The following is a 24,729-nucleotide window of genomic DNA, read 5'->3' on the forward strand; positions in this document are numbered from 1 at the left end:
GCACCCGGTTCGCGAGTAGGACTTTATCGTGGATGTAATCGGCGAAAGTTTCTCCTGCGCTCCACTTCCTCGCTTCGAGCGCCTGTCTCAAGGCCAACGGGTCCAGTTGCTGCCCGTACATCTTCTTCAACCCCCGTAGTAGGTCCTCGTAATCTAACTCGACGCAGTCGACCCTTGAGTGGTACCATTTTAGCGCTCCGCCGGTCAACCTGCTGCACACTAACGCCTTCGCTTGGTGGCTGTTCAGTTCGTACGACGATAGAAGTTTCCCCACTTGTCTTTCCGATCTATCGAAATCCAGGCTGCTTCCACCATACTCGCCGACCATATCTTTCAGCTCCTGCCACTTTTTCATCGTCGTTCATTCGGGTACGCGTGCCTTCAACTCGGGGTTTGCCTCCGACATGGGGTTTGTCTCCGATCTGGGGGTCGCTCGTAGCAAGGCTAGTTCCCTTCTGAGTAGCTCGGCTTCCTGCGTAGCCACGTCTCGTTCCCTTCTCAGCACGTCCAGCTCTCGAGAGACCATTTCTTCCGTCGGCGTTCTCGTACCTGGCTGACCCTGAGTCTCCACGTTCCGACCCTCCTGCGCTTCTCTCGCCGCGTCCTCCGTCATACGTAAATCTTCGGGCGCGACACAGACACTTAGCAGGCTTTTCACTAACTCACACTTCGTACCGGCCGATTGCAAGTCCATCGACTTCAACTTCTCTTTAAGCTCGACCACCGTTAGCGGGCAACTCATATTTCCTCGCACTTCGCATAAGCAAACTTCGCGTAAACGTAACCGCGCGATCCTCGCCACTGACTATCACGGTGGCTAGATCCCACTTCTGACTTATAGAAGGGTTGAAGGAAAGAGTTCGGTGTGTAAGGTAGAAACAGTAAATGAGTATATTTTATTGGTGGCTCATGCACGTCTGCTCCGTGCGAGCGACTCTCTTGGACTCCTGTTCCCGTCCGCCGATCGTCGCTTTTTTTTGTCGATCGTCACAGACTCGGCGTCGCGATTTCAGCTACGTTCGACAATGCCTTTTTGCCGAAGGTCACTCGTCTGGGCTGCACACATACATGCATTTTGCACGCCACGGCCGTCGCTCGGCTTACGTCTTTACTCCCTAACATTTCTACCTTTCCTACTCTTATGATTAGTTCCAATTTTATACACGCCTCTAATCATAATAATGGTAGTCTTTCCTCTCTGACTATAAGGAATTTTTGCAGGACTTCTCTTTCACCTTGTATCTTAAACCTACAGCACCTAGAGGCTTACACTTAACCCCTCCATATGCTTATAGTATGTCATTAGTCTTTTCTATTCTGTTCTCCTTTATCTTAATAAATAATATGGGAGTATATTTACTTGTGCTCCTGTATCTAATTTAAATTTTATTTTATGACCATTAATACTGATATCCTCATACCATTCCTTGCCTTTAACCTCCTTTACATACTCTATTTTTATCCCAACCACTTTAACAAGCATTTCCTCCTCTGGACATTCATCTTCTTCTACCATCTGTACCGCCCTGACTTTACATGCCACCTTGAAATGATTGGGTTTACCACATCTGTTACATTTCTTGCCGAAAGCTGGTTATTCCCTCGGCCCGTGTGTCTTGTAACACCTCCTACATGAGAATTTACTCTCCTCTTTTGACTTGACTTTCCTTTCTGCCCCATTTTGATCCTTCTTTTCTTTGGAATGTTTTTTGTCAAATTTCTTCTCTATATTCTTGACCACTTTTAATTCTTTCATTCTTTCTTTTAATAATTCCGCTGCTTTGCACATTTGCACGGCCTTTTCCAGTTCTAGATCCTTGACACTTAGTAATTTCTCTTGTACTTTAGTGTTATTTATCCCTAGAACAATCCTGTCCCGGATCATATCTTGTTCATCCCTAAATTCACAGCTCTGACTTAACTTTTTTAAATCCTTTACGAAATTTTCTATTGGCTCGTTAACTTCCTGGTTTCTTTTATAAAATACATATCTTTCATATACTACATTTTTCTTTGGTAAAAGGTAAGTGTCAAATCTCTGTATTATTAGATCATATGTCTTTCTATCATCATCACTAAAATCAAAATTATTAAATATTTCAATGCCCTCCTCACCTATTGTATTGAGTAGCATTGCGACTTTAATCTCATCTGACTTTTGTTGAAAATCATTTGCCGTCAGATATATTTCAAATCTTTGTTTGTATTTTTTATAATTGTCAGCAATGTTACCGCTGAACTCCAGCTGCGCTGGGATTTTTGTATCCATTTTGTATCCTCGGGCACGTGATCCGCCTAACCATTTAACCTTTCTTATTTCTTATGGCTTACTATCCCTTACTTTTCTGTTTTAACACTTTGAATTTTTCACGACTGCGCAATGTTATGTTTTGTAATACTATTAAATTACTTTATTATAATCGATGTACAGTTTACTCAAAACAGTTATAAGAATACGCTTGGCCGTCTCTTGCCTTAGACGCCATACTGCTCTCTTCCACTCCCAACTTCACGACGTAAGGAAACATAATCCTAGGTGGCAATGCATCACCCGCAGCAGAAACGTACAAAGTAGAGTTGTTACTTTTTAACCCATCGGATACCCGGGTTCCCGGACATTACCCGGAATAACTTCAAGCAATTGAATATAGTATTGTCTGTGATTGTCTGTGGTATAGTCTCATGTTAGCCAAAATGGTCGAACAATACCACATTCAATGGTTTGAAGTTATTCCGGGTAGCTGGGTACCCAACGGGTCAAAAAGTAATAGCTCTAGTACAATGCACGGTTAATGTTTCCTTTTCTTTTCCGGATGCAATTTCATAGAAATCTTTTTCATTTTTTGATCCTAAAAGTTGACTACTTTTAGAACAGTGTTGCACGTCAGTCTCATTTCCATTAAAAATACTTTTGGATCTCTGTAAAATACTCTTGTAAGCACCGGGTATAGGCCCGTATATAGCCTGTTGATGCTCGCAGCTGAAGATAGAAGAAGGTCGACTCCCTTCAAGAGGACGATCGGGAGGCCGACAGGAAGACTGTCCTAAACCGAACGCCATTGCGTTCGGACATACGGGTCGCGCCTTTATAACTAATATTGCCCTATGTATCAAATATAGTGGTGTCGTGTGTGCGTCCGTGTCTTATTATTCTACTCCTTTGCGTCGGGGTGGCCTGCGATGGAATCGCCCTGGCGCAACAATACTATGAAGTTTATTTTCTTCTAAATATGATTTCACTTGGTGGATCCATTCTCTCAAATGTTTTTCATTTGAAATTAGTTCAGTGTTTCTTTTCGTTATTTCTGAGTGTCACCACAAGAACAGCTTTTGCCATTTATCTCCTGGTGTGTTATTTGTAAATATGGTTCTTCGCCCTGCTTCATTAAGTACTTTTTGTACGGAATCCTTCACTTTATTGGGATGCTTTGGAAAACCCAATTTAGTCTTATTGAAGTATCGATTCCTTTAAACGATGTTCTTCCCCAAATGTTAAAATTGGCTTTGGACCCTTTCTGCAGTATTCCGGGGCCATTCCAGTTAGTTTAGCATGTAGAGTAGACTTTGGAATACCGCACTCTTTTGCAACTTTTCCTATACTACTTCCATTTCTGATTTCTTGCAGAGCTTTGTCTACGTTATTCTCTGAATGTTGGTGTAACTTGTATAGTTTTTTATTGCTCGTCATCTTAATAAAAAAGAAAGAATACTTAAGTCTACAAAATAAAAAAATAAAGAATAAGGTAGAAATACCTAAATGGCTACTAAGAAAGTTGCATAATAAACACCACATGTTAACTTTTTCATCTTAGAAAGTCTTATTATAAACACGAATAAAAAAATATGTAAATTTCAATAATGTGTAAACTTTCTAACATAAACTACTTGGTTATGAGTATTTCTTAAGAAAAAATCGGCTTGAAAAGGTTCAATTCTATGCTGTCAAATTACTGGATTTAGGTTAGGAAACTAATACCAATACATGGACAGTCATTTTTCTAAGTTCTATCGTTTTATTATTTTCTTTAGACGTTTATTTAGAAATTGAATATTACTAATGCAGCCATGTATTACATACCTTTTTACAATGCGCCCAAACACGGTGATAATGTCAGATGGTATTAAGAAATATTTTTCCGACACAAAACGATTTTTATTAAAAATGATAATTTTATAAAATAATAAACGTTTTTTCTAGAAGATAAAAAAATCACATAAATTAAAAACCTTGTTTTCTCATAACTGATGATAATCTACGAATCGTTCATCCACTGGCCTGCTTACTCTACCCACTGAGCGAGCTGAACCAAGACTTCCCGGTCGGGATCATTGGTGGAGACAATAGCCAGGGCATCAGAAAGGCAACTACCCCAACTCGTCCCCCCACCGCCGGCTAGAAACCGAACCTCGCGCCGCGATCACAACGCGCCACCCGCGACCCGCCACAGGCGTTGGGCTAGAATAAGCGTTAGGATAAGGTATAGGTTAAGGGCTAGGATAAGGCTTAGGTTAAGAACTACCGAATCACTTGTTAGCGAGTTGGACCTGGCCAGGATTTCTTGTATATTACTTAATAAAACCCATTATACAAGTCACCTCGGCTTCATCCACTCAGCGGCCCTGGACCACCGTCCTGAGTTGGCACTACGGTCCCTCCACCGCCCCCCCCCCTCCGTAACCACTCCGGAAAGCGGTTACACTATTTTTTGTAAATAAATAAAATTATAATTTTTATTTTTTTTGTCCTGCTAATATCATGTACATATCTATCATTCAAATACATTTCATTACTGAACCCATAGTACTGCTAGAGACATAATAATATTTTTCGCACTAGAAGCACTGTTTAGCCCACTGTACTTATGGTCCTAGCGACTGCCATCGCGTGAGGGAATGGAGGATGCACCCCCCCCCCCTCTTTCTCGCTCATGGCAGCCGCTATCTTCGGGGGTGCGTGAAATTAGGCCTCAGGAGGAGGGGGTCTCATGGATGCGACCTGCGCACGGCCCTCCTTCCTCATTCTGCATCCCCGGCGGACGGGATTAGTTTTCCTCTCTTGCCCCCCCCCCCTCCACCTCCTTCTGCAGCATTACTAGCTTGCAAAAGGAGGACACCGCCAGCCATTATCGCACGGGCATCGGCCAGCAGCGAGAAGTTGGCCCCACGACACCTTGGAGGACTCGACACTCTCCAGCTCACGCGGAAGACACATCCAGCGTGTGCAGCATCGAGTTATCTACCAACCCACAGTGATGACACTGCGCTGTCACCTCCCTCTGTTTGCAGCACAGGTACCTTTCGCAACACCCATGCCCGGTAACCACCTGCGCGATACGGTACCTACCTCAGCCTCTGGCCATCCAAGCCACCATGCTCGGCCGGACAGCCCCGTCGACCGGCTAAACCACATTCGCCAGCACACCGCCGCCCACACAGGTGCCCCGTCCAGGGCCATGGACCGCACGACCATCGCGTATAAGCGACGAACCCGCTCTTCCGGCTCCCCGAGGATTGGCGGCAGACGGCCAAGCCGCGGCTGTCGTCCTCTCCAACCGAAGTCCAAAGCTGCTGAAGTGAGACCCAGATGCTTCATCTGGGCCCGAACCTCCACTCGGGCATCACCCACCCAGATCCAGGTATCGGGCAGATTCCACACACTTCTGGCACAGAAGAACATCGCCTCCGTCTTGCGTAGGATCACAAGAAGTGCCCAAATCTCCGCGACGATGCGTGCCACCCCTGCCTCAGCGAGGCGAGTGTGTTATCAGCGTAACACGTCATGTGGACACCAGCGGGGTGAACGGCCCGCAGGACTGCGTCGTACGCGAGGTATCACAGGATTGGCCCGAGCACCGACCACTGCGGAATCCTACAATACGTCTTCCACTCGTACATAACACTGCCTCGGCCCGGGTACTTTATCCAGCTGTTTCGCAGGTATTTCCCGATCACCCGTCTAGCTCCCTGATTGCCCCTCAGGCAGGGTGTTGAATGTGTTGACTATGCCAAGCGACGCAGCCACAAGCCACCAGATGATCGACTCCGACAGGGACTTGACGCAACGCATCGCGTCGATCGTCGACCGTCGATCCCGAAAACCACACTGGCATTCAGCAAAGTCGGGACATACACAGGACCAATATCACACGCTCAAAGAGCTGGCCCGCATCGTCGAGCAGACAAATGAGCCGGTACGCGGACGGAGAATCCGTGGGTTGTCACTCTTTTCGCAGGAGGACCAGGCGCTCCCTCTTTCAAAATGTGGGGAGGACGCCTAGAGGCAGCCGCTAAACAACCACCTGCGCCTGTCTCCAAGGACGCCAAGTGCTATGACCCAGGCTCGACCGGGGATGCCATTCGGACCCGGCACCGTGTTCCGAGCCCCGAGAACTGTTCCGACCTGTCCAGAGCCCGTAACCTCGTGTACCCGTACACCCGTAACACGTTATCGTCTTGAGGCTTTAGTTTAACAAATTACACTTTTAATGATATTTTGATAATTGGCGTTAATGCAAGATGTATGAATTTAGAAGTTCAATCATTTATTATTGAAAAATACCGATATTTTGTGTTTCGGTATAAGCTCCGATATTGGGTAGATGAAAACCGGAAAATTACCGGTAATTGTATTTATCGGTGCACGATATCGTTTTTGTTGTAGGAATACGAGCTGTTTTTGTGTGTTCGAGCTTCACTTTGCACCTATCCCTCCACGAAGAGAATAAACGAGATACGCCGAGAGTGAGCCAAAGGAACAATATGATGGCGAACGACGTGTCGGTGTATCAGTCTTTCGAAGGATAGCTCATCGAGCGATTCTTAAAATGCAATCCCACGACGCGTGTCTCGGCGCCTCTGTACGCTCGTCAAGTCTGTTTGGCGAGCACATGTCGGTGAACCATGGACGTTCACATGACGCGGCTAGACCCACCGTGTCTCACCGTTTTAGCCGCGCCAAAAAGACAGCATTGTCCAGCGTATGGGCCCCTGGTGCGCCTGCTTCCCTTTTCAACCGTTATTTCGCGTATCGAGCCTTCGTTGTGAAGGGAACCGCGCGACGCTAAAGAGACGACCAAGACAGGCTTACGCTTCACCCTAGCTCCACCAATATTAATTATTTTCAATGAGCATCGACACATCGCGAAGTAGACAATGATTAAGAGTTAGATGTCTGAGTGCGTGCAAATCTATTTCAATTGTCTGAATGCGTGCAAATCTATTTTTTTGCGTGTTTGTGTGTGGGTAAATTTGTTCTCTTTTTTAAATTTTGTTTACACGGTTTAGTGCAAGTGATCTGATGTTTTTATATTTTTTTTAGGTGGTGTGATTCTGTGTTTTGTGTGATTTCTGCGCGTGTGTGTCTCCATAACACAATGGACTACAGTGGATATAATGGATACAATAGATTTTAGCGAGTAGGCAGGTCTGGTGTAATTCAACGATACCGTTTAATTTTGGATTAAGTGTCGCAGAATCATGTGGTCATGCCGATTATCGTAAATTTCGTCGCAGCTTCTCTGAGGTGAGTGACCCCGTGCGACAGTCGCTTTAACTACCACTGCTCGATCCCTCGTCTTAAGGTTGAGTTTCCTAGCCGCGTCCAGCGACCGCGGCTGGTAGCCCTTGGCGGCGGCCAATCTGCGGCCGCGCAGCGTTCAGAGTCCCACTTTGGTTCGAGCGCACTTGAAAGGGTCTACGGCCGAGGATTTATACCTGCTTCAGAAATAAAATAATTTTTTTTTCTTTGTCTTTTCGATATGGAAGTGACACCAATGGATTCCTTATGTTTTTCCGATGAAAATCATATGAAATTTCCTGTAAATCGGACTATTATTAACGAAGACAACTTGAAACGATATAAATTTATCTTTCATGGAATTTCCTTCATGTGGTCCGAATTACGTCGTTCGTGGTGGCAGTTTCATCCGCGGAACATAAGGAATCCATTGACGTCGTTTTTGCAAAGATCTGATAGGAAATGCGGAAATCCTGGACATTTCTGACTTTTTAATGATATTCGAACCCTTTCAAGGGTCGAAACTCATAACATTTGATGAGGCACTGCGAGGGTTTGACCTCGTCACGGGGTACCATGCGGCATCTAAAGAGATGTGTCAAAGGACAGACGCCGCTGGAGAATCGCCCTGTATGTAGTACAGTATTGTCTCGTTAGCGACTCGCTGGTCGGGACCGGCGTTGAGTCGGTATCGTGAACAGAACCCTAATTCCGAGTGTTCGTTTCTCGCTTCTTTCTGGCCGGAGGGGGGAGCGAGATGGAACACTGCGTGCGCGGCGAGCGTGCGCGATGGTCGCAAGCGCAAAGGACAGAATGTCAGGCGTCCGAAAGACGGAGCGAGACAAAACATCAACGCGTCGTCGGTCTCGTACCGTCCTCGCTCGCTTTCAGTGCCTCTCGCTCGCTCTCGTTCCATCTCGCTTCAGCTTTCGCCGGGCAAGAGTGAGGCAAAAGTGGTGGGGATAGCGAAGAGTCGGTATCGTGTACACAAAATCGAGTCGCTAACGAGGAAATACTGTAGTAGAGTAAAATACAACCTGCTATGACATCCAACTAAATAAATTCTACACCAAGAAGGCTCGAAGCTAATATAAAATCAATACGTAATCCCACAAATTATTAAAACATTAAATATTTAGGTAGTTTATTTCCATAGTTTATTGAGCCTTTTTTTACTGTACGAATACTTACTGCCCGTCTATTTCTGTACGTTTATCTGCTTTTATTATTTTTATTTTTTTAAATGTTAAAGGGAATAAAAATTTGTTTATACAATATCTATTCTAGAAACATTTAAGAATATTTATTAATCATCATCTTTCTGCTTATTTTGTTCATGGACGAAAATACCACATCTGATTCCAAAAAGTTAATCAGGCTGATCGCCCAAGCGTCCGACCAGAGTCACGGTTTATGACCATATTGTCCCACGAGACGGCGCGGCGGTTAATAGCAGTACCTACGTCCGGGTCCGAACCCATCGTTCGTACTACCCACCGACAGAGCAATATACGGATTAACTCATTGTGAGACTGAAGAATGCCTAAAATTATTAAAGACGGCACTACCTTGTTGACTCCCCTTTAGAAATGCTGGCAAACAGATGTTGTCGAAACGTTCTTGGGAAAATACGAAATTATCGGTCGAAAACAACGTATGAATTCCCGCTTTTGTCCCAACGCACAGTGGGCGTCAATCCCAAGAATAGAGAAAAAATTCAACATGCCACTTTTTCCACTCAAAATGTCGAATTTTATGAAGTTACTTTATAAAACACTAGTACTGCATGTGAAAAAAATCGATAAAAAGTTTAAAACATCTTCGTTTGTATTGCAATGAGAATATTTCGAGCGTACAATCTTTTCTTTACTTTTTAAAACCTTTATTTCTGCCATCTTGGGTCCCTTCACCCAATTAGCCGATTGGAAAGTTGCCCAAATATTGTATAATTTCGTAGGAATGTATTAACACTTTGTGAACAGTATTTGGTATATAGGATAACATGGATACAGGTTTGCAAATATTTCTGCACTTTCCGTAGTATGTAGATATATTTATCAAATTGTTCTAGTTTTATTGGAATTATTCACATTATTTTTTTTAAATAACGTCAATCCTCCGTACGAGTTGTATATTAATACTTTTTTTATGAACTTCCTTAATTATATTCCGCAGTTTCAGTGCGAAAAATGTGATGTTGATTTTTCCCCTATTTCTTGGAATTCATCCTCGCTGTGCGACATAGAATAAAGGTAATTACTCCATTATTGGCAAATATTGCCAAATCTTGTTTTCGCAGTTGCGAAGTCAAATGTATGAAGTTCCCGAAGGGCAACAAAAAAGCCGATAATTTCCGATATTTCTTCAATGGGTTTCTTATGGAAAAGAACTGCATGTAACTAATTATTTGTTATTGCTTACCAAAAACGATACTACTCATTTCGGTTCCCAACAAATTTATATCATCAAAATTTAAAAGACTCGATTCAAAATCTTGCACAAGGAAAAACATACAAGCTTTGACACGTGTCTATACACAGATCAGAAGTAGCCGCCACGATATTTTTCCCTTTTTTAGAAACTCATATTATTAGTTTACAAGAAATATATTAAAAAAACATGAGCCCATAACTTTTGAATTTTGCCATGTTTCTTTATTTTTGGTGATTCTGTCCCACTGTCGCGTTGGATCGCAGCGCGGCCGCGGGTATGACTCCCTTTGCGACTTGCCGCCGTGGCTAGCCGCGCGGCTAGTAGATTCCGCCATAATGGCGGAAAACAGACACTCATCGCATTGTGTTGCGTCTCAAGTAGCCTAGGTTGCTGCTGTAGCAGACACGCGGCCGCAGCCGCTCGAAAACGCGGCTAGGAAAACGGTTGCATGCTTCTCCATAAGAGCGGTGCTTAGGATTTGGCCGCCGGCCGCGGCTAGGAAACTCAACCTTTACTCGCCCTGCGAGCACCGCTGCACGCGGATTGCCTGCTTTTAGGCATATTTCTAATTGCTTATATGTGAGAATGTGGTAGTACCAACGGCCGCCACACTCCCTTTCACTGCAGCACCTCCCGGCGAGCGGAAGTCGCGGTGGATCAGCGATCAATACACCACTCAGCGCGCCGCTTCGATCGACTTCTAGATCGTTCGAGGCGACGCGCTAACGGAAACTCGCAACCATCTTGTTTACTCTCGTTATCGCATCGGTTCTGTTAAGACGTATTGGACGTGCGGAGTTTCCATCTCAACGTATTTTATTCTTGCAACGCGTGAATAGTTAATTGTTTGTTTGCGTATAACCCGCTCTTCTTGAATCTCGATCTTACTCTCATCACTATTTCGCACCCAGGAAAGAAATGTATTCCTTCCGTTGGTGACCCACGCGTGCCCTCATGAATTAATATAATCTCGTGAATACGCACGTGGTGGTGTGCCGCTTGTATCTCAATGACGCCTTGTGAATTAATGTAATCTCGAGACGAGGTCATGTTCTGTGCAATTTGAAACACCTCATACTCAGTGTACCCGTGTAGTTTAATAAAGTTGACTCAATTCTCGACAAGCTGTGTAGTATTGCATGTGATCGCGAACATAACCTTGCCGGCACCCTGCACGCTCGCGAAAAACTTTCGAAATCTCAAACAGCGTATAACTAAAAAATGAAGCCTAAACTTTATTATTATTAGTATTATTATTTATTTATTTATTTCACATCAACGGGTCAAAACTCTTTATTACAAAGTTATGACGGAAAGTAGGTGAGAAATACAGAAAAAGCAATGACAGAAAGTAAAGTAAGTAAAGTAATGCGGAGAAAGGATAAAGCAGAGTGATACATATTACAAATGGCTAGGTTAACCGCACGTTGAAATGAATATAAAGAACTTTTGAGAAGTCGAGTGTGTCACTGAAACGATTAGACACAGACGGATGAAGTAATATCAGATTCCGGCAAAAACTTCTCGTTAAAAAAATTACTTGAACGCACCGAGCCTGCTTTCACAATACCTGTCAAGACATCGGCTAACCTCGGAAAATCGGTGTCTCGGGTAGGCAAACTGCCACGTCCCTAAGTTTCGCCATGATCCCCTCGGTTTCTTGTGGGAAACCTCGTTGAACTCCGATTTCAATGGGACCATTTTGAACGGCGATAACTCTGCGTTGTGTCCCGGTCCCGCGAGTCATACCTAGCTTCTTTAATCTTTTCTGACGTCGGTCATCCTTCCCCTCTGGAGTACCGCCCCGACCTATCGTCACAGCACCACAAAACTCCACAAATTCGGAGTGTTAACTAACTTGTCTCCTAATCCGTTTACGCGTTCACTAAGTCTTGCACAAACAGGATAACTGATTGTGAGTGAAAGTATATCCCACTTCTGATCTGTAGTGAGTAACTTCACTAACTTAAGAAATTAACAAGCACTTTATTATATGTTGATAAAGATACATAGTATATATTTGCTAAAGACAGTCGAAACGGTTGACTGCCTTGTTTGGCGGTTACATTCTGAGTGACGTCCGAGCGCTCTTTTCCGCTGTCCCCCAATTTCACCCTGGTACGTCCTTTTCCTCGGCACAGAGCAGTAAACAGCCCACTCAAGTGGCCTTAAACTCTCTTGCAGGCCAGGATAGGTTTTGTGCCTACATATTTTTTCAGGTTTGTCGTTATCGTTGTTACAACGATACATTGTATGTTCAGCGACCCGTCCTGAGCCCATTATCTCGGCTACTCGCACACTCCTAATTACAGAGTAACGTTCAGGCAATCACTATAATAATGATAAAAAATGTGGGTAATTATGCAGAATAGGTGTTTTCTCACCGATTTCAATAATTTTTCTATATGTTGTAAAATTCAACATTCTGAACAACTTTTTCCTATACATGTTACAACCGCACGACCTTCGTTTTCGAGATATTTACGAAAATCTTCTGTTGATTTATTCCGACGCAACGCATTGTCGCCTTCCATTTCCCAACTTGTCCCGAGTATTAGTATTGGTTGGGGATGGACGATCGCGGGGAGCGCGCGCCCGCCCGCGGGCGCGTAAAGCATGGTGGCGAACCGATATGAATTTGGAGATTTGAACCAGAAACTTGCGGATGCCCGTCAACACCCGGACTCTGTTCGGCAGTGCCAACGCTGCTTTATATTAGGATGACTCTGGTTCTAAAACATAATTTTTTTGCTAGGAAGAGGGTGCCTTCGAGAGCACCTGTTCGGTGTGCGGGAACTCCTGTCAACACCCCGACTCACATCTGTTCGCTATCATGCTTTCCGCGCCCGCGAGTCAGACCTAACCCCAACCAATACTAATACCCGGGACAAGTTGGAAAGTGGAATGCGTTGCGTCGCAATAAGTCAAAAGATGTTTTTCGCAAATTGGTATCTCGGAAACGAAGGCCAGCTTCATCATTTGTTTTATCCCATGCTGGCGCATACTCTGCCACGGACGCGTACTGATGGTACGTATACGGCAGAATACATTATAGTAGTAACAGCAGTTTTTCGCGAATATCTCGGAACCGAAGGTCGGGCGGCGGTAACATGTATAGGAAAAAGTTGTTCAGAATCATGTTCCCGACAACATATTTCAAGGTCGTCAAAATCGATGAGGAAACACCTGTTCTGCATAATTACCAAAATGTGATATTTCTATGGAATAGGTTTGAAAAATAGTCGTAAAAAGTATGATATCCACTCTAAAAATTCTGAACATGATATACTATTCTTTATTTATAGTAGGCATGAAGCGTATTTAATGTAAGAAAATTTAACGTTCAATATCTTAGCAAATAATACCCATTGGCACGAATGTCCGAATATGTTTTGGTACGTTTTCGTTCTGGATTCATCAAAAAAAGTTTCATCACAATTAGCGACCTCATAGCGATGTCATCACCTAACTAGTGTATGGTCAATGCGGAGATCCTCCACTTGCATCTGTTAACAATATATGTACGTTGGACGCCTATTGGCGTCTTTAGCGACGAAATTGTGAAACAGAAGTAAACTAATAAATCTACAAATCACTTGATAAAATAGAATTTCTGAGTACCTGTGAACGCATCATCCGCTAAATCTATTGGCTGCGTTTAGTCTATGTACTTTGCGAGGCGTTGACATTTTGTCATGCCGAGAGATGTTCAAACGTAGCCTGACTTTGGCATCATATTTTTACACCATTTATACCATTTTTTGGAAAGTATTGAAAGTATTGGCCCAGAGTCTTTACATGATTGAAAATAATGTGACCTCGGCGGTCGTTTTGTATCTTAGAGAATATACAGGGTGTCCCAAAAATATCGGAGTTCCTTGAAAGGGGTGACTCAGGGGGTGATTTGAAACAACTTCTTCCTCAGCGAAAATATTGTCCGAAGCTTCGTTAACGAGATATTAACAAAAACCCCCCACCAATCAGAGCGCGCGCCTTCCGCCCGAGCTCCCGTTGTAGCGTTGGCTACGCGGCAGGCGGCTGCGCTTGTACTACGAAGGTATGAACAAACAAGTCGGCATGCACCGAAGGAAATCGCGTTACACAGTTTTATTTTAAAGCGGAATCTTAAATAATAATTGTTTGAAGTGAGAGGACAAGAAATACGCAAATTTCGTTTTCAAATAAGGCATAAACGAAAAGGTAATGTAACAAAAAAAGTGTGACAAGTGATCATAATTCGTTATTGAGGTAAAAATCCGTAGTTTAATCACGGCCAACATAGCTAAATTTAAAAAATAATATTAGGTGTATGAATAAATTCTTTCAGACTGGATTTACATAATCGGTATAAAGCAACCAAATTTCTATCGCAGTGATATTCGTAAGCTACCAGAAAATTGGCAAAAGGTAATTAACAATAATGGAAATTATTTCGATGATTGAGTTGTTTTTATTTTATTTTTTTTTAAATCAAACTGTTATTGAACCCTAAAATCGAAAAGAATTTATTTCTACACCTTAGAATCACTAATAAATTAAATAACACTCACCCCTACGGGCATTCCTTTCCTTCCTTTCCTTCCTTTTCAGAAACCTGTGTCACTAAGTAGGTCACTGTGCCGATCCTGGTCATCGGTGGACGAAAAGATTTATGGTAGGGTTGCGCCCACTGCTCAGCTGATCGCAGGTATAACACCACCCGAAGGTAAGGATCGCAACGTCAAGTGCATCCGGGTTAATGTACCGAATATTTACTTCACTGCACGGCCACTAACACTGATCACTTAATTTACTTTTCATGGAACGTGTTGTTCCTACGTTATAAAATTGGTGGCCCCGAAAGGGGCCGATTACTGTTAGTTGAGCAGTTGCTCGATGTGACCACCCTCAGCGTCTATGCACGCCTTGCAGCATCATTGACTCCGTTGAGAATGATCTTGACGCCAAACGCCGAATCGTATCCTCGCTGGGGGTTTGGATCTGCGGGTATTCCCGTGCAAACGCTCGAACAGTAGCACTCGCGTCCCCGTTTTTCCGGGCGTACACCCAGAACATGGCGTAATATTCATGAGCGGAGAACATTTCTGGGACGAGATTACTAGCTGACTGACAGGATTTTTTCCAAGCAACTTCCTCTACCCCCAAGTAGAGTCTCTCGTTCCATTATGAGTTAACTCCCACCAGAACAAGAGGCTTTAGGTAAAAAGAAGCCAGCATATTTTCGAAACACACGTTCTTTGCAGATGTGCAACGAACGACCCATCCTACACTTTCACCTAAGTCCGCGCTCCGTTCTTTTACTGCCAATGTACCCGTTGCTTCGAGATAGACAGCAGACACCACGTGTTTCGGTTCAAAAGGGCCCGAAGAGAAGAGAAACAGAAAGCCTTCGAGTTGCTATAAAGAAGAAAAGGCATACCAACCCTGTTTCCGTTTTCCAATATCCTGAGTTCACGTCAGCTACGAGGCGGAACCAGCTAAGTCATAAATTACCCAAAACAAATCGTTCTCTACCGCCGACTCGCAGGACAATACGGTCACAAACCGCGACCCTGGCGAAATGCTTTGGCCCATCAGCCTGATTAATTTTAAATACGTCTCGCGGAGGGACACAGGAACAAAGGGGGTAACTCGTTTACTGCGTGTAGTTCCACCTGCTTCGTCCTTCCTTCCAATTAAAGGCAGGTCCCTTATCTCTCGAGTATAAGCACCCGCTCCAATTTCAAAACAAAAGCACGCGTTGACGTATTCCGTGCGAGAGAAGGTGGGCTTCAGGGAGGGGATATTTGCTGTGAAGAGGGCCTCTTCAAAACAGTGGCCGTTTGGGAGGGATGCAGGGCAGATTTTTTTAGGTTAGGACCAATCGGACTTCATGCCCACCTTCTCTCGCACGGAATACGTCAACGCGTGCTTTTGTTTTGAAATTCGAGCGGGTGCTTATACTCGAGAGATAAGGGACCTGCCTTTAATTGGAAGGAAGGACGAAGCAGGTGGAACTACACGCAGTAAACGAGTTACCCCCTTTCTTCCTGTGTCTCTCCGCGAGACGTATTTAAAATTAATCATGCTGATGGGCCAAAGCATTTCGCCAGGGTCGCGGTTTGTGACCGTATTGTCCTGCGAGTCGGCGGTAGAGAACGATTTGTTTTGGGTAATTTATGACTTAGCTGGTTCCGCCTCGTAGCTGACGTGAACTCAGGATATTGGAAAACGGAAACAGGGTTGGTATGCCTTTTCTTCTTTATAGCAACTCGAAGGCTTTCTGTTTCTCTTCTCTTCGGGCCCTTTTGAACCGAAACACGTGGTGTCTGCTGTCTATCTCGAAGCAACGGGTACATTGGCAGTAAAAGAACGGAGCGCGGACTTAGGTGAAAGTGTAGGATGGGTCGTTCGTTGCACATCTGCAAAGAACGTGTGTTTCGAAAATATGCTGGCTTCTTTTTACCTAAAGCCTCTTGTTCTGGTGGGAGTTAACTCATAATGGAACGAGAGACTCTACTTGGGGGTAGAGGAAGTTGCTTGGAAAAAATCCTGTCAGTCAGCTAGTAATCTCGTCCCAGAAATGTTCTCCGCTCATGAATATTACGCCATGTTCTGGGTGTACGCCCGGAAAAACGGGGACGCGAGTGCTACTGTTCGAGCGTTTGCACGGGAATACCCGCAGATCCAAACCCCCAGCGAGGATACGATTCGGCGTTTGGCGTCAAGATCATTCTCAACGGAGTCAATGATGCTGCAAGGCGTGCATAGACGCTGAGGGTGGTCACATCGAGCAACTGCTCAACTAACAGTAATCGGCCCCTTTCGGGGCCACCAATTTTATAACGTAGGAACAACACGTTCCATGAAAAGTAAATTAAGTGATCAGTGTTAGTGGCCGTGCAGTGAAGTAAATATTCGGTACATTAACCCGGATGCACTTGACGTTGCGATCCTTACCTTCGGGTGGTGTTATACCTGCGATCAGCTGAGCAGTGGGCGCAACCCTACCATAAATCTTTTCGTCCACCGATGACCAGGATCGGCACAGTGACCTACTTAGTGACACAGGTTTCTGAAAAGGAAGGAAAGGAAGGAAAGGAATGCCCGTAGGGGTGAGTGTTATTTAATTTATTAGTGATTCTAAGGTGTAGAAATAAATTCTTTTCGATTTTAGGGTTCAATAACAGTTTGATTTAAAAAAAAATAAAATAAAAACAACTCAATCATCGAAATAATTTCCATTATTGTTAATTACCTTTTGCCAATTTTCTGGTAGCTTACGAATATCACTGCGATAGAAATTCGGTTGCTTTATACCGATTATGTAAATCCAGTCTGAAAGAATTTATTCATACACCTAATATTATTTTTTAAATTTAGCTATGTTGGCCGTGATTAAACTACGGATTTTTACCTCAATAACGAATTATGATCACTTGTCACACTTTTTTTGTTACATTACCTTTTCGTTTATGCCTTATTTGAAAACGAAATTTGCGCATTTCTTGTCCTCTCACTTCAAACAATTATTATTTAAGATTCCGCTTTAAAATAAAACTGTGTAACGCGATTTCCTTCGGTGCATGCCGACTTGCTTGTTCATACCTTCGTAGTACAAGCGCAGCCGCCTGCCGCGTAGCCAACGCTACAACGGGAGCTCGGGCGGAAGGCGCGCGCTCTGATTGGTGGGGGGTTTTTGTTAATATCTCGTTAACGAAGCTTCGGACAATATTTTCGCTCAGGAAAAAGTTGTTTCAAATCACCCCCTGAGTCACCCCTTTCAAGGAACTCAGACATTTTTGGGACACCCTGTATACATGGATACATCATTAAGAGCTCGAAATTGTCGCCAATCGCTTGCAATGCGCATACGCCGGTGTACCCCTCTCGCTCGCAACAGCTCGCACATGTCTTCCTGTCTCCCATGATGTTAGTCGCCAACTGGCTGCACAGGAGACATAAGGCAATGAGACCTCCAGTAGTATATGCTCTAAGTTTTGTACACATGTACGAGTGATTCTCTCGCCAGAGTCCTCGAAGGCAATGCCGCCGTAAGACCGCATCTCGCTATATTCCGTTGTCTTCGATTTTTGGTTCTGGGGGGGGGGCATACAATGTTGTGCACTAAGAAACAACAAATATCAAGGTACCATAGGCGAAACCCGGCGAAGATGAAACCGCACCGCGCGGTCGAACGTGAAATGTATTCACAGCAGGATATTAAAAAATCCTTTATTTTTCATCGAATCGATATGGCACTATTGCCACCGAATTCGTGGCGTTCTCTCGATTAAAATCATGTTAAATGTCATGTCAGTCGGATTATTTTTAACGAAGTCAGCTTGAAATTATGCAAATCAATTTTTCACTTAATTTCCTTAACAGTGATCCGAATTATGTCGTTTGTGAGCTATTTTCATCAGGAAAACATAAGGAATCGATCAACGCCACTTTCGCAAAGATCTGACGAGAAATGTAGAACTTTAGATTTGTCACTTCTTAGTGCGCAACATTGTGTGGCGCCCCTGGTCTCGAGTGACGAAATTTACGAAACTCGGCGAAGCGCGGCTTATTGGCGGCATTGCGTTTGACGACTGCAGCGAGAGAATCACCCTGTACCTCACCGATCGAACAACCTTCCGCTCGCCCGGAAGCGAAACCCGGGATGAGTCATTACTAATGGAAATTCAAATTCTTATATTTTCCATTCGATCTTCACAAAAGTATCACTAGTGGACTTATGAGGTTTTCTTGATGACAATAAGTCCAAACTCACTCAACAATTGTTCTATGAAAATCCAGAAATGATTAGAATTCTGTACAATTAAAAATCGTTCGAGTCATATATTCGGACTCCTTTTCGTCGAAAAACCTGGCCCATCTACTAGTTACACTCTCATGAAAATGTGTTAAAAGTGTAGGAATTTTAATTTTTGTCAGTGTGGGCATAAACATATATAGGTGTGTATACCAAGTACATATGCAAAATATGATGTGAACTAGATAAAATTTTCTGAGTATTTCGTTAAGTTTATGTCTTAAGTCATTTGAAGAGTTAACATTATGAAAATTGCTGTCAACTGAACTAAGTTTACACTGTGTCGTTCTACAATTTTGCAGTGCTAAGAAAATAAAAGAATTAAAAGGGAGACGTAATAAGAATATAATCTTTCTTTTCAGGATGCGCATGGGGAATTTCATTACTGTTATGGCCACCCTGGATTTTCGCTTGGCCATATATTGAAGGACAAAGAACAGTACCCATTAACGCCTGCTATATTCAATTTATCGAGACAAATCACTACATCACATTTGGTACTGCAATAGCCGCGTTTTATGTGCCTGTTACTGTGATGATTATTCTTTACTGGCGTGTATGGAAGCAGACCAAACAGCGACAGAAAGATCTTTCATATTTGCAAGCTGGGGAGCAGGATGCCAGCAAACGGAGTAACTCTAGGTGAATTGCTCGATTTTCTTCCAAAAACATATAGTTATAATTATGTTCAACCCTTTCACTACAGCGCATGCCTCATTAAATGTGTTCGAGTTGTGCTTTAGACGGAGGATACTTGTCACAACATTGACCTCTCGGGGCTATTTAGGATAAATTCCACCATATCTATCCCCCTATTTCTTGTCTTTTTTCCGCGTTCATTTGGTCCAAATGTTTGCTTTAGCGCCAGAAATTGCAAGCAGTAAGTAAAATATAGAGATATCAATTCTACGAGAAGAATATATGCGGCAAAAATGGGAAATAATTGAATACCGAGGAGAAAAAGAAATGAAAATAGGTAACCCCTTGACAACCATAAGCGTATAAACCAGTACACTCTCCGCGGACTGGCCATCAGCACTACTATTTATAACATTCATTTATTTTAAGTTGTACCAGTTGATCAGCAATTGCTGTAAATAAGATGCAATTGTTTTGTGTTCGTTGTCCTTGTCAATGTAAGTGGCGATTTGTTACAGGCGATTACTTATAATCTATCGAGAATTTTCCAGAAATGTAATCTGATTTGTTTATTTGTAGCGGCCATCGACATGACCAAATAGGAACATTTGGCGTGCAAATGGTCAGCTCGGTTTATGACACATGCGCACAGTGGGCCGGATTTGAAATTTGCCACCTTTTGGGTCTTTTTTTTAAGATATCGGAATGAAATTTGCGCCAAAAAATAAGAAAAAATTATTCCTTTCCAATGATGTATAATTTAATATTTTTTACATTTATTTATTTGTTTTTCAATTTTTTTAACTTATTTGTGCAAAAAAAGGAAATTGTCTATTTGCTACCTTATTTAATGCCCTTTACAGTGGTTTAAGTAAAATGTTTGGGAAACGTTTCGTTTCCAAGTTATAAGGAAAAGTCGAATAATAAAGGAAAGTAGGAACAAATCGGTTTGTTTAAATTAAAAATCAGGCTTTTGTGATACATATCTTCTTTTATTAGTAACTAATATAAACAATCCATTAAAAAATAATTTTATTTAATTAATTTTGACAAGGTATATCTTCCAAACGCCAAAAAGTTCCACTTTCGGACCAATTGCAATATTTTCAGCACACCCTCCTCTAAATAATCACGCACCGATAATTTCATCCCTCGTCCCACTGTTCAAATTATTAGTGTTTAAAGTTATCAACGTTTGGTCGGTCCGTATAGCTTTATGTACACCTACGATTCGCATCCATAATCCTCTGTCTTTTAAACAGAGGAGTGCTTGAACTGCAGATATGAAAGAAAAAAGAAATGAAAAAAAGAATATGTACAGAGTCAATTTTAAAAAAAAAATGGGTTTATACATACATAAATATAATATACCAAGGACATTACTTCTCTCACGTTTAGATTAGCTAGATGCTGTTTTGTTACGTAGCGTGATCAATATGCAGCTGCATAGTGGCTGAGCGGTCGCGCTCCCGTGCTGCCGTGCAATAAGTATTTTTGTTTTATAGAGAAAATAAACTAATTTAAGAAAGAAAAAATCTATTTGTAGGACAGCTTGCTGTAAAGAATCAAAGAAACTAATACTTACTTAAAACATTACATATTTTGTTTATTTTTGTGCTTCATTTTGTATTTTTTATTTAAGCAATGTATACAAAAAGGTGTAACTGAATAAGTAAACAAAATTATATTTAAATAACTAAACAAAGAAGCAATGTTTTACGAATTTACCACATTTACGGAAAAAAGGGCACATAAACCACTTACTTGAAACTTATAAATAAAGACACATATCATTTTCAAATCATGACTTCTGTTTTGAGAACGCTTGAAGCACACGGCACTACATTCTTAAAAAAATTGACATTAATTTCATTACTTTTTATTAAGTTATACTGTAATGAAAACTTTGAAATCGATTTTCTTGAAATGGCATTTTGGTGTATGTACCCCTTTTCCACATCAAAGCCTCAATTATATCTGTTGAAGCAAAGATGTCAGTACTCATACTCCATGTTGTAGAAGTGAAATGCCCCGTACCAGATTTCTATTCTTATAAAGATTTTTACATTTTGTAAATAATAGTAGGTACATATGAATCCTACCGACCCAGTACATAAAGTACGAAGTGTAGCTAACATGACATTCGACCCATTTCGTACTGTACAGGGTGTCCCGATAGGTTAGTGCCGAAAAATATAAAGCCATGCCCGAAAATGATTTCTTAAAGGATTATAAGATAAGGTAAAAAAGATTCCCCAATCATTAAGTAAAATTATACAATGCAAACATTGGAATTAATTAAAACAATTAGTGTAGGTACACAAAAACAGTAGAGGCTCACTACTTTCAACTATTTGAGTTCCTGAATACGCTGTATCAATTTGGCATCATCCTCTTTCTTTCAACCTGCTTTCTTGTGCTATATCCATAGCTGAATCTCTCATGAAATACAGAGGGTGAGTCAGCTGAGTGCGCGGTAGCGTACGCTCGCACGCACACCCATTAGGTGCATGCAGATACAGGTTCACACAGCAGCAGAGCCGATCACGCTGGTTGATTTTCACGATTTAAAGCAGCGCGGATGGCTCTACTGTGTGTGGGGGGGGGGTCTGTATCAGGGGGCTGCCACTCTCATTTGCGATTTTGGAACAGTGTTTCAACTGCCATCTAGGCAGTTCCAACTTTTTTTAACTGAAATTCAATATGGCCGTGATCACGTGTTCATAATGGTTCAGACATGTCCAGTGTTTTAGTCGAGTAGCAAGTAATTTACCGTGTGTTGACACTAAACTTTAGTTGAGTAGTTTAATAAAACAATGGTAAATTACTAAATTACTCGCTACTCGACTAAATTACTGGACGTGTCTTCTGTTCCAGCCTTTACTGTGTACGCCATTGATATGCATTCCATGGCATTTGCGAATTGTTGATTGATGCGAGCTAGTACCGTACGAAACCCAAACAATCCTATCGAAAAAATGAGTTTTATAAAATCAGTTTTACAGTAACAGGTATGTATATAGTTGAATATATATTTTTAATGTAGTATATGTAGAATATCTTTTTAAATTATATTTTTTATAGAGCTATGTCACGACATATACTACATTAAAAATATATATTCAACTATATACATACCTGTTACTGTCAAACTGATTTTATAAAACTTATTTTTCAATAGGATTGTTGATAGGATTGATGTATCTGTTCCAGCCTTTACAGATGAATCATGGACACGTGATCACGGCCATATTGAATTTTAGTTCGAAAAAATTAGAACTGCCTAGGTGGCAGTTGAAACACTTCCAAAATCGCAAATGAGAGTGATAGCCCCCTGGTCTGCACCTACGGGTGCGTTCTGCGTATTCGTGGTAGGGATGGCTGCCAGCGCTCAATTGATTCGGTTTTAAACTGCGCGTCCCGGAACTTGGACAGCTAATATTCAACTGTTCATGTCTCAAGGACCAAGCTGTCGATCCCAAAATCGTAAAGGACTTTTCGATGTCTTTTTGCATCAGGATATTGTATATTCCGGGAAGTCCTCCATTTTGAGACTTGAGATTTTCATTTCTCAATCTTTTCCATAAACTGTATTGTGTTAAAACAAATATATGTGGAACAGTCCGCATAAATAGAGCAAATATGCCAAAAGAAATAAATACAATAAAATTAAAACCTGACGAGGTAACATCTTTTATAGCACTAATATTACTGGTATCAAATGAAAGGATAAGAACTATGTATATGTGTTTACGACAATGCATTCTCTCAATTTTGTTGAAATTCGAAAGAAAGACCAGAAAACTGGGATAAATTCATATAACCCTTTGCCATGATTGATTATTCGCAAATATCGTAGGAGAAGTAGATCTCGGAGGTCATCTCATCAGCAACGGAGTGGTAGAAAAAAACAAATGTATGGTTCTTCCAGCACTTAAAATTTTAATAAGGGATAATTCTATTTGTCCCAGGGAATTATTCAAGCGTAAGTATTTGCAGGCAATACGATGGGAAAGTTGTAAAAAAAGCAGTTAAAGAGGAAGGGCAAGTGCATATGAGGACACATCGGAAGTTATTGACTTTAAATGATCATAACTTCGATACAAATTCATGACATGTAATGATTTAAACGCTATTTTCTGAATAAAGTTTGATATTTTTACTGTATCTAAAAGTGTTGGGACTTTAAATTCAAATTTACAAATAGAGACTCAAATGCACTCGCTATATACCATAGGCTTCCGGCCATATTGTATAACCACTCCGCAACTATGCGCAATAAACAGAAACACACTTCGTTTCAAAAACTGTTAACGTAACGTGACTGCGAGTATTTTTGTTTTGAACTACTGTAAAATCCCATATCCTACTCCAGGGTTGACTAACTGGTGGCTCACGGGCCACCGGGGGCACGTCTGCCTTACTGCCACGCTGAACGGCCCCCTCCATACCTACCAGATTTTGACGATCGCAATCGAAAAGAGAAGGAAAGAAGGAGGTACAGAATCCACTGGCAGTGATCGTCAGAGTCTGGTGGGCATGGAGGGGGGGGGGGGGGCATGCAGTGTAGCAGCAAGGCGGAGGAGCCCTCGGTGGCTCGCAAGCCACCAGTTAGTCAACCCTGTCCTACTCCATCAAAAAGAGTGACGTGAAAGAGATTAATTAACACCCTTAAAAAGCGAATTACGTGTAAAATAGAACCTAATGCGTTGAACGTAAAGAAGAATTGAAATTTCGTTCTTCGATTCTTCAGATCAGCGCTGTCCAGCGTAGGGGCCCCTCACGTGCCTGCTTCCCCTTCCAATCTTTAGCTGTGGCGGCGTGTGTCACAGTGTGCCACTATTATACACGTCATATGGGACGTCCGAGCTCGATCGATGACGGAGACGCTGGTCTGTGATGGTCGCCTTTTTAACGTTGCGCGGTATCCCTGACAACGCGGACGACAGTGGGAGAACCCCGAGTGTACGCGTACGACCTTGGAGAGCGCTGTTTAACATCAATCTTTCGACCTTCTCACAAGAAAACTGTAATTTCGTCGACATATTTTCACGCGTTATCAAAATTTTCGTGACCGCTTCTGATTGGTGAAGAGCATAACTGCTTTTTGCACGCGCCAGATAACCCCAATTTCTAATTTCTCTCGACATTCTTGAGTCCTCACTGCTCTTATAGAATCTCATTTGTATATTTTGAACCAATGTAATCGTTCTTGATCTATTTAAATTAACGAATATTTCTTCACTTTAGTTAAAAAGTATAATGTATATGTGAATGCTTTAGCCAATCAAATCAGTGCGTGCATACATTAACTATTTATGAATGTACATACTATATATTC

The 24,729-nt window shown here is 42.2% G+C and overlaps 2 protein-coding genes across 11 annotated transcripts in view; one reads left to right on the top strand and one right to left on the bottom strand.

The window, feature by feature from the left end:
* Positions 1-24,729, top strand: part of Machr-a (muscarinic Acetylcholine Receptor, A-type) — a 200,745-nt gene that overhangs the window by 129,640 nt on the left and 46,376 nt on the right. For all 10 annotated transcript variants that reach the window (XM_076810385.1, XM_076810388.1, XM_076810386.1 and 7 more), the window contains one exon: positions 19,112-19,391. In XM_076810385.1, the coding sequence (XP_076666500.1) occupies positions 19,112-19,391 (280 nt within the window). The remainder of the gene's footprint in view (positions 1-19,111; positions 19,392-24,729) is intronic.
* On the bottom strand, positions 642-4,648 carry LOC143368070 (uncharacterized). Its single transcript, XM_076810445.1, has one exon. The coding sequence runs from the start codon at positions 2,267-2,269 to the stop codon at positions 1,595-1,597; it is 675 nt and encodes a 224-aa protein (XP_076666560.1). The 5' UTR covers positions 2,270-4,648; the 3' UTR covers positions 642-1,594.

The sequence above is a fragment of the Andrena cerasifolii genome, chromosome 4 (genome assembly GCF_050908995.1).
Source record: "Andrena cerasifolii isolate SP2316 chromosome 4, iyAndCera1_principal, whole genome shotgun sequence".
Classification (NCBI taxonomy): Eukaryota; Metazoa; Arthropoda; class Insecta; order Hymenoptera; family Andrenidae; genus Andrena; species Andrena cerasifolii.

Excerpts from the sequence above, each read along its gene's own strand:
- LOC143368070 (XM_076810445.1), bottom strand. The coding sequence starts at position 2,269 with ATGGATACAAAAATCCCAGCGCAGCTGGAGTTCAGCGGTAACATTGCT.